At 38.6% G+C, this 12,009-nt stretch overlaps 1 protein-coding gene across 6 annotated transcripts; it reads right to left on the bottom strand.

Annotated features, from left to right (window-relative positions):
* Positions 1 to 393: 393 nt before the first annotated feature.
* LOC127874598 (G-protein coupled receptor 157-like) lies at positions 394 to 7,399 on the bottom strand. 6 transcript variants are annotated; one of them, XM_052418990.1, is made up of 6 exons: positions 6,055 to 6,576; positions 3,925 to 4,040; positions 3,673 to 3,699; positions 2,881 to 3,405; positions 1,148 to 1,356; positions 394 to 835 (listed from the first exon to the last, which is right to left on the bottom strand). In XM_052418990.1, the coding sequence occupies exons 4-6, from the start codon at positions 3,329 to 3,331 to the stop codon at positions 482 to 484; spliced, it is 1,014 nt and encodes a 337-aa protein (XP_052274950.1). In that variant the 5' UTR covers positions 3,332 to 3,405; positions 3,673 to 3,699; positions 3,925 to 4,040; positions 6,055 to 6,576; the 3' UTR covers positions 394 to 481. The 6 variants fall into 6 exon arrangements, with proteins under 6 accessions (XP_052274950.1, XP_052274951.1, XP_052274948.1 ...); XM_052418991.1 differs by having other exon boundaries at positions 3,930 to 4,040; XM_052418988.1 differs by lacking the exons at positions 3,925 to 4,040; positions 6,055 to 6,576 and adding an exon at positions 7,281 to 7,399.
* Between the last annotated feature and the right edge of the window lie 4,610 nt (positions 7,400 to 12,009).

Genomic DNA, 12,009 nt, shown 5'->3' with positions numbered 1-12,009 from the left:
CAGGCGGAAAGTGTCATCCCAGATTAACCCATGAAGATTACAGCGGCTAACCTGGCATGACTCTTTACGCGCATACATTAATCTTAGCTTCAGAAGAACGAGGCTCATATGTTCACCATTGATTCGACGATATAGTGGTCGATTCTTAGTTTTGCCTACCTGGGTAGTGTTTTTGTAACAAAGAAAAAGTTTCCCTCATTAAGCTGGTGACAATATTTCAAATCATACACATATCATGTGACTTTTTGCGTAATAGCGCATGCATTTTCATTCTAGTCTTCAATACGACAACATGTTAACTAACGATTACAGTGCTTGTTCACATTCGCCAACATCATCAACAAATTCTACTTCGTTTCAATTAAGCAAAGCGCATAGTAAGTGTACACCAAATTAGAGGTGGCAGTACATTTTATTTAATTATTAACAGTTGCTTTGGCACAATTGTAAAGCTTCTGTTGAAAAAAATTTTTCGAAAGTATTACTCCTGTAAAATTGGTTCCAGTTCTTCGATTCGCGGAGAACCACTGCGACAACTTCGGCAACATGCGCAAATATAATCCCGAACCACGTCGTCTAACAGACAGAACACAAAGAAGTTCCAGAACCCTTGCCAACTGTCACCAATGCTTTGCATGATGAGTAAAACCTTTTGGGTCAGACTGATTTCCACCGAATCTATGTTGCCACTGACAATAGCAATAAAAAATCTAACGGTACCCCATAATCTCAACATATACAGGCTTATGCAGTAATAGAGGATCTTGTTGTTTTGGGGTCGAATTTCGGAGTTGTCCATGTTTGTAGAATTGCGCGGAGCGTCGTCATCTTGTGCCTGAATTGTATATGAATCAGTTTTACCATGAGAGAAAACATATTTAATATTGAATCGTTTCACCTATGATCATGTATGCTAGCCAGTAAAATTTTGTAAATGAACAGAATTGAAAGGCGTTTCCTCTTTAACAAAACACAACCAAATTGTATAAAAGTCTTTAAACAAAGGGCATGCGTTGGATTAATTAAACAAAAAACACTGTTACTGGACGATTATTTGAAACCACATCTGGTATAACCATCCAAATCTAATTGCTCTGAAAAATACATACATCTAAACTACAAATTAAAACACGACCGATATGCATACCTTCTCGTTTAATTTACAATACTTTGCAATCACAAACACAAGTGCGGTAAGCAAGTAGCAGGCGATTTCCCAGAATTTTCCCGCCAATAACATCCACACTGTCTGAGTGCGATTAGACAAGGAGCTTCTTATCCAGCACCAGCCCCCTGTCCCTACAGAGTTGTTGGCCCCTAGGACATCCATTCCAATGGCCACCGATGTTATAATCACTGCAACGAAAAACTGATTTACTTTGAACCGCGTTTTGTGAAAACGTGGCATCATGCATTGCGTATGGTGCCATCCCAGATCGGTCTGTGCAGTCCGTACAGGCTAATGAGGGACGTAACTTTCTGACTACATGGATTTTCGTTAGAAGAGACCCCCTTGAAAAGAAAAACACCATACAAGCAGAAAGTGTCGTGCCTTATAAGTCTACGAGGACTACATCGGCTAATATGGGAGAATATTTTACGCACATACATCAAGCCCGATTTACACAGAGCGATGCTCATTTTTAAAACGTATCATGAACTCCATGTCCCCACAGAGTTGTTGAACCCTCGCGCGCGCATACCAATGACCATTGTAATATATGCTGATTGGACATTTTAAATGTCCAGTGAATAAATGTTTGTTGAAATGGTTGCCAATCATCCCGGAAGGGATTTTATGATAAATGCTCTCAATGCATCGATGAAATAATAGTAATAACAAAAAGCTAAAAGTAGTAAGCAAATACTATGCATGCCGTGTTTGAAATTCAGTAGTCAACTCCACCAATTGTATTTTGAATTCCAACTTGAATAATTGATATAAATATCGCTTAATGTTAAAAAATAATTGCATGATATGTAAACAGAATAGCATGTTTGTGTTTTTTGGTACTCTGTTTATACAGGGTGCAGAACCACGTGACTTGTGGGGTTAACAATTGAACGCTAATGGATGTAAACTTACCGGTATGTAATGCGTTTCTTTAAATAACTTTGTAATATAATGTTAAGAATTAAAACTATTGCATACAAGACAGTTTTATGCTGCTTATGGCAATGTGAAATACGCCAGAATTACTTTGTTTAATTAGCCTAAGACATATGCACTGACATTCTTAAATCTTAACATATCTGCACACAAAGCATGAGAAACGTCATGTATGCACTAACGAATTTCGCAGATGTATTTCAATAACTTGAGATATTTGCGAAAGTAGAGTTATTAACGGTGTGTTCACATTCTGTCCGACCCGTGTGTAAATCCCTGGAAACCCTGTTGATCCTACACCCTGTATATATACATCTATCAAGTAGATAAAATGGGACTCCTTTTAACACCAGCTACCGCATCGAAAATATGTATTCAGAGATATTTTAGCGTACTCTATATCAGGGTTGTAAACACACAACGGCACTTACTTTGGACAAAGGCATACATAAATACATATGAACCTCGTTCTGAGAAAACAAGGCTTAATGCATGCACGTAAAGTGTCCATCCAGATTGGACTGTTCAGTCGCACAGACCAATCGAAGACCACAGTGTATGCTGTTATGTCATTTTTCGTTTCATGGAAGTCTCTTTTTAGCGAAAGTAAATTTAAGCGGACAATGCTGTCCCTGATAAGCATGTGTGGACTAATCCGGGACGACACTTTACGCACATTCGTAAAATCCAGTTTTCCCTGAGTGATATCATGTATCATTTACAACTCTTTAGTCTGAATCTACACATATTAAGTCCAAGTACATATTTACCTGGAATCCCAGTGCAAACAAGGTTGTAATAAATTAGCCCCATTGCAGACGAGATTCCTGTTTGGACTCTCAGTTGCTGACACAATATGTAAATCGCGATGGCAGAAGTCCAGAAGAATGACGCCATACTTGCAGACGTCGTTATGTAACTCTGTGCTATGCAAACGGCGTCGGAGTGATTGAGATTCGTACACGGGCTGACCGTTCTCTCCAAGAACATGTAGCGGACGCCACCGATCAAATTGCCGGCTGCATTTAAAAAGTCAGCGGCACTTAAGAATAGTAATAACCTTCGTGAAAAGGTTCGAATTACCGGAAGTTTGAGGTACGTCCAGAAAATGACACAACATCCAACGATCGACGAAAAGCAGCTCATGAACAGTAATCCGAATGTGTATCCAGGCACAAAATCCAGACAGTCGTACAGAGCGGATTTGTTTAAAACATCCATGACGAATGGTCAACGGTTAATCGTTGGACTTATTTCCTGTTTATTAAGCTGTTCCTCTGTAACATGACATCCGCCTAAAAGATTAAAAAAATTGTTTAATAGTTAAGCAATACCTTTACATTTCAATACTTAACTTGTATGTCTTCAACCCTCCGCGATAAATGTCCATCTTCATGAAAATAGGACTAAAACAAATTGAGGATAACACGCATTTAACTTTGTTTTTTTATTTATTTTATTTATTAATTTTTTTATTTTTTTTTGGAGGGGGGGGGGTGGGGGGGGGGAATTAAACAGGACACACGTTTTACTAGCAAAAATATTATCTTAATATTGCATACCTGTAACGGGCTGGATGTATGGCTTATCTATAACAAAAATATGAGTGTTTTAAACAAAATACCTGTTGCATTTGCTTAAAACGAGGATAAACATGAGGTTATCGACAGTGAACACTATCTTCGCTTACGAAGGGAAATACAGCACAGCCTCTTAAAACGGAGCGAAAACTACAGCGTTCAAACAAATTAAAATATGAAGGTGGGTGTGTCTTTTCATTGCGGAAAGTCAATACATAATTGGTTCGGGTTTACATTACACGAAGAATGTGAGTTGGTATTCAGCCACTTTTGCAGCGGTGGATTATGAACAGGCTGAGTAGGTATCGGATATCCTCGTTGCTCGATTTTAGGAAATACGTGTACCAAATCTAGAAGAGGTTAGAGTATATTTTAAACAAGAAATATCTTTAAAAAAGATATACGGCGTTGATTGTGGTTGGAGTTTATGGAAGGTAAAGATTTAAATGAATGAGATCAAGGATAGCTAATATCTTTTTCTGTGCAGTTTTTAGCTGCATCAAACGCAGTACGGGATGTTACGCGGAGTTTTCGCGGCTTATTTTACATTATTACATATTGCTGGTCATAAACCTATAGATACAAAAAAGAAAACCAAAGTCAACCGGCCACACGCGAAGTCTCCGTACATATTTTAAATATGTATACGCGCGTTCTTCGAACAAACCTGTTTGAGTGGTTTATCGGGAATTGCTACGTGTATTTGATTCGATTATTAACAGTATCGAGAATCATCGCGCTCATACTTAATACATTAGTCAATATGCTGCAATAATACATTAGTAAATATGATGGAATAATTCTTGTTAATTAATTAAAAATAATATTTATCATGGTATTGTTGAAAACACATTAAGAATCTATTATTGACATGCCATAAAATAATATCGCTGGATATCTTTATTTCACATCTTTCTGGTGGTAAAGAAAATTCTGGTTCACCTAGTTCACGCTATAGCGTCTTTATTATATAACTATTATATAACTGACCGCGAACTCCGAACAGCACAGAAGGTCTGACCTGTATATAAACTCTGACATTCACACTAACCGCGAACTGACCCCTTATACCTCGCGGGTTGAAATGCAACACATTAAAGTGAGGCATCGCTTCCACTGCTCTTTATACTTTTACATATAACATGTTGACAGGAATATGGAAGTCAGTACTAAATATGAGAACATGGCCTTTAAGTACACAACGTTCTCGCGCTGAAAATCCTCTGAAAATAAAAGATGTACGCACAAACTGTATTGATGTCGAGATTGAGTGTAAAACTGTTCTATCTATAAAGCCTTTTTATAAGAGATAAAACTGTTTCATGCTGAACACGCAGTAAAACAGTGTTACAAAGACGCGGACATGTTTCCAATGTTCTAGTGGTATTATCAAATCAGCCAATGCAGTCAATGAAGTGTATTCATCTGTACTTGGCCGCGGGAAGTTTTATTTGAATTCTATTGGACGCTAACAAAGGTCAGGCTAAGGTGAAAAGCTGGCGTATTCAGCTGACGCCGAAAAATGCAGGTCATTGCAACATTTACTTAAAGGCTCTATAAAGGTGAAGATCCGTAATTATTTACCGATTTTTAAATATTTTGTTCATATTTTATTTATAAAGGTTATCAAAAAACAATAAATATATATATGCTATTGGACACTACAATAAAAAATGAGCAATACAACTTGTTTTGAGCTCAAAATAAAGTGTCCTCCAAGTCAATTGTGTTTACAAACAATCAGTTTATTTACATCGCTGTTTACTCGGAAAAGAGAAAGTGAAAGTGACTCAGGTCACCAAAAATATAACGATGATTTTTAACGTTCACCCACAAAGTAGGTCTCTTCTAAATGGTTAAAACGTTTGTAGTGATCTAATAAGTTACTTTCTGCTGGTTAAAAGTTGTTTAAAATAGAATAAAAATTTAATTTTCTTTCGGCTATTTTTAGCATATGTCACCGCTCTGAGGCTACACATCACGTTAGTTGCAAACATTTCTTCCAATTATGAAACGGGTTTATCTTCCATAATTCTTGACAACGTTGTACCTTAGCTGTTTTATTAGCAGTTTTTATGCAAGAGTAACTGAAATCCGGTAAAAATCAGACCAGTTGATATGCATAATAATTGGATTTGTCACCTTTATAGAGCCTTTAAAATCAAAGTTAAGAATCGTGCAATCCAATAAAATTTAGTGACAATCATTGTAGTTGGACCTGACTGCCCCATCAACTATGTACATTGTATACTTTAACCACGAACTTCAAAGTATGTACCATTATATACGATTATACAATTTTACTGTAGGATCCATTTTGTAAACAATTCGTTATGAAACGACTACGCGGATACATCAACTTACCTTGCTGAACCTATACCAGTTTACTATTATATGAACGTTAGCCGCTTTCTGGGCAAACTGGGCTTAATGAATTTGCGTAAAGTGTTGTCCAGGATCAGCCTGTGCAAACTGCATGAACGACACTTTCCGTGTGTATACACTGCTTCGTTTAAAGGAGGTTTCTTCGAAAATCCGTGAGAAAAAGTAGGCGACAAGCCTCGTCCCAGATTAGCCTGTGCTAACTGCACAGAATAAAATGGGTAGGCACTTAAAGCATATACTTTAATCCAAGTTTTCCCAGATTGCTTATTTACTAAGCCAAAAGTACTAAAGTCCTAATAAACATTCAATGACACCCAAAGCGGTTGATCACTATAACAAGTAAAAAGAATATCATTTAACTTTCAAATATAAATAGAAAAACTGTAAAACAATGATAACACTGAATGAACTGGGATTTTGAAATAAACTGTTATAATTTACACTGTCTAGCCACATTTAAAGTTTGTCAAAACAGATCAATAGATAGCACACGCCAGCAACAGTTTATTTGCGCATGCGCTTTACAAGGCTTACAAATACATGATATAGATATATTATAGCCATTTGATTCCGTATAATCAATAGGCATATGAAACTGAACTTTGGCGCGCTTCATAGGAAGGAAGCCACTGTATTACAGTGCTCTTACATTTAGAATTTCATGTCATTGATTTTATTCGTAATCTAACTTCACACAATCGAGTCTCAATCTTAGAAAACCTGATTTTATAGAAAAACATCGATGAAAGGAAGTCTAATCGAAAAGAAAATATAGTCTAGGCCGAAAGTGTCGTCTCTGATTAACCTGTGCGAACTACACGGGCTAATCTGGGACGACACTTAACGAACATGAATTAAGACCTGTTTTCCCAAAGCGCGACTCAAACAACTATTGTCAAGCTTATTGCTGGAGAAGTGAACAGTTAATGAATAGCCGCAAGTTTGAATTTGCAAGACGATCTAATTCTGATATATTAAATTATATAATTGTAATTCGAATATTACCGTTGAAATTCAAATATTACATACAAAATAACAGCATGCGAGTATTGATGTTTCATTCAACAGCATTGAATTCATTGCGATACGCAAAAAACTTATCTACGCAATATATTTGAATTCAGTAGCCAAGAAGCATACCACTTAAAATCGAAAGTGTGCATTGTATTATGTTCTACAAAAAAGGAAAACAATAACTTACTTACCACAGTCATATTACATAAAACAAATATACCGGTAAACGCTTTCCAAAACAGATGAGTCCGCAGTGTACACCGAGTACACACTTCAGTTTTATACATCCCGCGTTAAAATTAGATAGGACAAAACCTAAACCAACATATTTTTAGGTAAGGCCCAACAATTAAAGATGTGTTTCTGGGGATGAGTGAATATACATCGTGGCAGGTTCTTTGACACTTTTTGTATATTGCAAGCTTGAGGCATGTGACGGGTGTTTTGTTTACACATATTGTGCAGATATGTCCCGTATTCCTCTTGGTATGTTTGTGAATGGCGGTGGGGGACATGCATAAACTGTAAAAACTTCTACATTTGAGCCTCGCTCTGGTAAAACGGGTCCAAATACATGTGCTTTAAGTGTCGTTCCAGATTAGTATGTGCAGGCCGCACAAGCTGACCAGAGACGACACTTTCGACCTTTATGGCGTTTACGTGATTCGTTTGAATGTAATCGAGTTAATCTTAAATATGCAAATAATTTCATCTAGTTTTTGTTAATAATATATTTCTATGAGTAAGGATGACAGTTTACATATAATGTTGACAAAATGGTTGATGGCACACTTCAAATGTCGAAAGGCTGAAAACAGAAGTGTGATCTGGGTTACACGTACATCGGATTTCCATCGCCCGCCACAACAAACACCGGAAACCATGTCTTATCTGTTTATCCTTTAAATTAACTTTCGCCGCAGTCGAGTTTAAATAAATTTAAATTCCGTTTCAGCAACATGAATAGCTCTAATGTCAAGTTATAAATCATCGTTATGCTAAAGACGTTTCGCTTCATATCACATCGATGTCATGGGCACCTAGTTTAGATAAAGCACGTATGCGCATTTCGGAATCAGCCATGTATTGTATACATTTTTCTTCCGGGTTCCAGAGGTCAGTGTTTCTCTATTGCTAATGAGCATGCACAATGTGAGACACTAAGGGGTCTTTCGAATGGCCTTGTCGTTCAAAATGTAGAAATACAATGAATCATCCAATCTCGTTTTTATAATATTAAAAATATATTATTATTAGTTTCGAAGGAACTTAAGTTTCAAATATGCGAGTTAAAGGGACCTTTTCACGTTTTGGTAAATTTACAAAATTAAAAAAATGTTTGAGATTCGCAAATTTTCGTTTTAATTATGACATTTGTGAGAAAACAGTTATACTGAACATTTACCATGCTCTAAAAAATGCATTATGTGCATCTTTTGACGATTTAAAAACCTGAAAATTATAAAGCATTGCAATGCGAAACGATTTAATAATTTGGAGAGTTCTGTTGTTGTCGTTATTTTTTGCGATACTACGAGGATTGCTTAAATTAAGTATAAAATACATCAATGCTGGTATGAGCACGGATGGCCGAGTAGCCGAAGCGTTAGATTTTTACTCCAGGGGTCAGTGGTTCGAGCCCAGTTGAGGGTTACTTTTTTTCTTTCTTTAATTTTATTCTTTTTTTACTGGAGCTTTTTAGATCGATTTCTTACATGTATCAACGTAAAGCATTTAATGACAAACGACAATACATGCCAAAATCTGTGAAAAAGTTCCTTTAAGAGAAAAACAAACAAGACTTCGATGAGGAGAGATAATATGAGCCATGGAAAAGATGGGCTAAATGCATGTGCGTATACATGTATTGTCGTCAATATTAGCCTGTGCCATCGCAGATATGAATCAGGGACGACACTCTCCGCTTTTATGGAGTGTTTCCTTTACAAGACATTTTAAACAATCCAGTTTAGACGGAGTGTCGTCCCTTATTAGCCTGTGTGGACTGCACAGGCCAATCACGGACGACACTTTACGCACATGCTCTAAGCCGTCTCCCGGAGCGTGGCTCATTTTATTGGACGGACATTTAGTAAATAAAAGGAGTCAGCAATGCATGAACATATGGATTAGATAGCTAGTGCTATACAGATCATGAGTACAGCTATAAACATTTTAAGAAATGTCGTCTTAAAACATATAGAGGAAATTTGTTGAAAGCGGTGGATTATCGATTTGAATTCACGAGTGATCATAGAAAATAATATTTTCACGAGTGATCACGTTAAACGCAAACAGGACAAATCTGTGTTGTTAGTTGTAAAAATCCTATTTGTTTATTGTACTTATAAATGCGGATTATGTTCGGTAGCTGGGGTATTTCAATACTTTTACTCTTGTAAAAATCGGCACTGAACGTTCGGTCAGACGAGAGCCGACCTAGCATTTCTACGAGTTCGAGAAGTGTTTTTTTGTTGTTTATGTTGGCAAGTACCCGTTCGTGGTCATTTTTCGTCACGAGGCAACCTTTCCCAACAAATTGGTACATAGCTTACGCAAATCGACCGCCATTTAGGCACTTAATGGCTAAAAATGTTGATGTCGGTGATTTTCCTGTGTCAAGAGATACCTACCTTGTATATATATTATATCAGATTTTTTTGTCAAAATGATGAAAATCTTGTTTTATATCATATTGATAGTGTTAAAGTTACTTGGCGACGCGCAAAACACCTGTGGGTTCTCTACTCCATAAAGGAGTACTGTAGTGGCTGCACGGTTGTATTGAAGAGCCTAATCTTGGTGGTGTCAATTGCGCTGGATCCCCTGATGTTTTTCAGCTGTTGGAAGGCTGCTCGTGCTTTAACTATGCGGATTCTGACATCTGCATCGGTTCCACCCTGGTTGTCCAGAATGCTGCTGAGACAGACGAAGAGGTCCAACTCCTCCAGCGCCTTGCCTTAGACAGTGATGGGTGTGTTGTGCGATGCATTGGTCCTGAACACCTTGCTCTTCCCTCTGTTGATGGTGAGACCCAGTCTAGCTGCGTTGTCCGCTACCATGTTTGTCTTTTCCAGCATATGTTGTTGGGTGTGGGAGAGAAGAGCCAAATCATCGCCAAAGTCGAGGCCTTCCAACTGTTTCCAGAGTGTCCACTAAATTTCATTCTGCTTCTGCTCCGTCGATGTCTTCCATTACCCGGTCAATGGCCAGAAGGAACAGGAAAGGTGAGAGTAAGCAGCCTTGCCTCACAACGGTTATAACTCCAAAGGCATCCGTGAGGTTTTGCCATGAACGATTCTGCAGGTCATTCCCTCATAAGACTTCCTGAGGATGTTGGTGATCTTTTCTGGCACTCCGTAGTGTCTCAGAATTCTGCAGAGGGACTCCCGGTCAACGCTTTCGAACGCCTTCTTAGTCAATCAAGTTGACATACAACGGCGAATTCCACTCCAGAAATTGTTCCAGAATGATGCGCATGGCTGATATCTGATCCGTACACGATCTCTCCTTTCAGAAGCCTGCTAGTTGGTCACCAAGATGAGAGTCTACTGCATCTTTCTTTTGGTTCAACAGGATGCGATTAAACACCCTTCCTGTGATGGACAACAGTGTGATTCCTCGGTAGTTGGAGCAGGAGCTGAGGTCGCCTTTCTTGGGAAGCTTGATGAGGGAATCATCTTTCCACTCTGTTTGAATTTCTTCTTCCCATATGTTGCTGAAGAATGGGTGCACTGGTCTCCACGTCAGCCTTAAAAGCTTTTGCCGGTATGCTGTCAGGTCCTGCAGGTTTGCCGTTCTTCAATTGCTTGAGTGCGCTGCTGATCAATTCTTTTGTGGGAGTGCAGCATTTGATTGTCAGATCGCTAGTAGCTGGCAGAATCTCCGGTGGGTTCGCAGTAGCTGACCTGTTGAGTAGCTCCTGGAAGTGCTCAATCAACCTCTTCTTCTGCACTTTGTAATCTGGTATGACTCCTCCATTTTTGTCCCTTACTGGCCTCTCTGGCTTGGCAAACTTTTTTGCTAATCTCTTGTTAATGGAGTACAGATCTTTGGTTATGTTCTGATAGGCCTCTGTTGCAAGTCTCTAGGTAGTTCCACTTGTCTGCACTAATACTTTTCTTGACACTTCTATTTGCTTCGGTTTACTCTTCTTGTACTTTCACTTTCGCGGCACAAGTTCTGCTAATGTTTAATCTTGCCTCCTTTATCGTCTTTCTGAAACCTTCTGAAGCATCTCTGCTAATATCCACTCTTTGTGGATGTAAGACTTGGTGTCTAGCACTTCTTGGAATGTTGAAGTCACTGCTCCTTTCACGTTCTGCCACTTATGCTCTATCGTCTCTTCTTCAAGAATCTTCTCTATGACTGGAACTCGTTGGAGAGACGTTCATGCTTCCAGGTGTCTTTCAGTAAGCAGTATTGTTCCGTTTGCGTTGGCTGGGCCCAACCCCCCCCCCTGCCCAACTCTTCTTCAGCTATAGTTTATCGGGTGACAAGGAGATGTTGGTCCAAAGCCAGGTCTGCTCCTCGCTTGACACGTACATCCTGAGGAGAGCGACGAAACATCCTTTCGATGCACAAGGGGTTCTCTGTTGACAGGTCTTATGACAGCCAAGCTGCCTTGTGTATCCTTCTGTGATGGAAAACACTTCCTCCAATGACCAGGTTACTTGTGGCGCACAGGTTGTCGAATCTCTCCCCGTTGTCACTAATCCTTGCTCCCCCATGATCTCCTAATATCCTCCGTTGTCACTTCCGATCTTGGGGTTGAAGTCACCCATTAGAATGATGATGTTTCTCTTTGGTCTGTCTACATATCTAAGTGGTACTGGGTTAATGCATTTAAGTGTATAGAAACTGTGTTGTATCAATAACTCTGTATTGAAAGTGTGTCTTTCTGGTAGCTACATTATTAAC

This window comes from Dreissena polymorpha, chromosome 3 (genome assembly GCF_020536995.1).
Source record: "Dreissena polymorpha isolate Duluth1 chromosome 3, UMN_Dpol_1.0, whole genome shotgun sequence".
Lineage (NCBI taxonomy): Eukaryota > Metazoa > Mollusca > Bivalvia > Myida > Dreissenidae > Dreissena > Dreissena polymorpha.
This window is presented reverse-complemented; position numbering and strand designations above follow the sequence as displayed.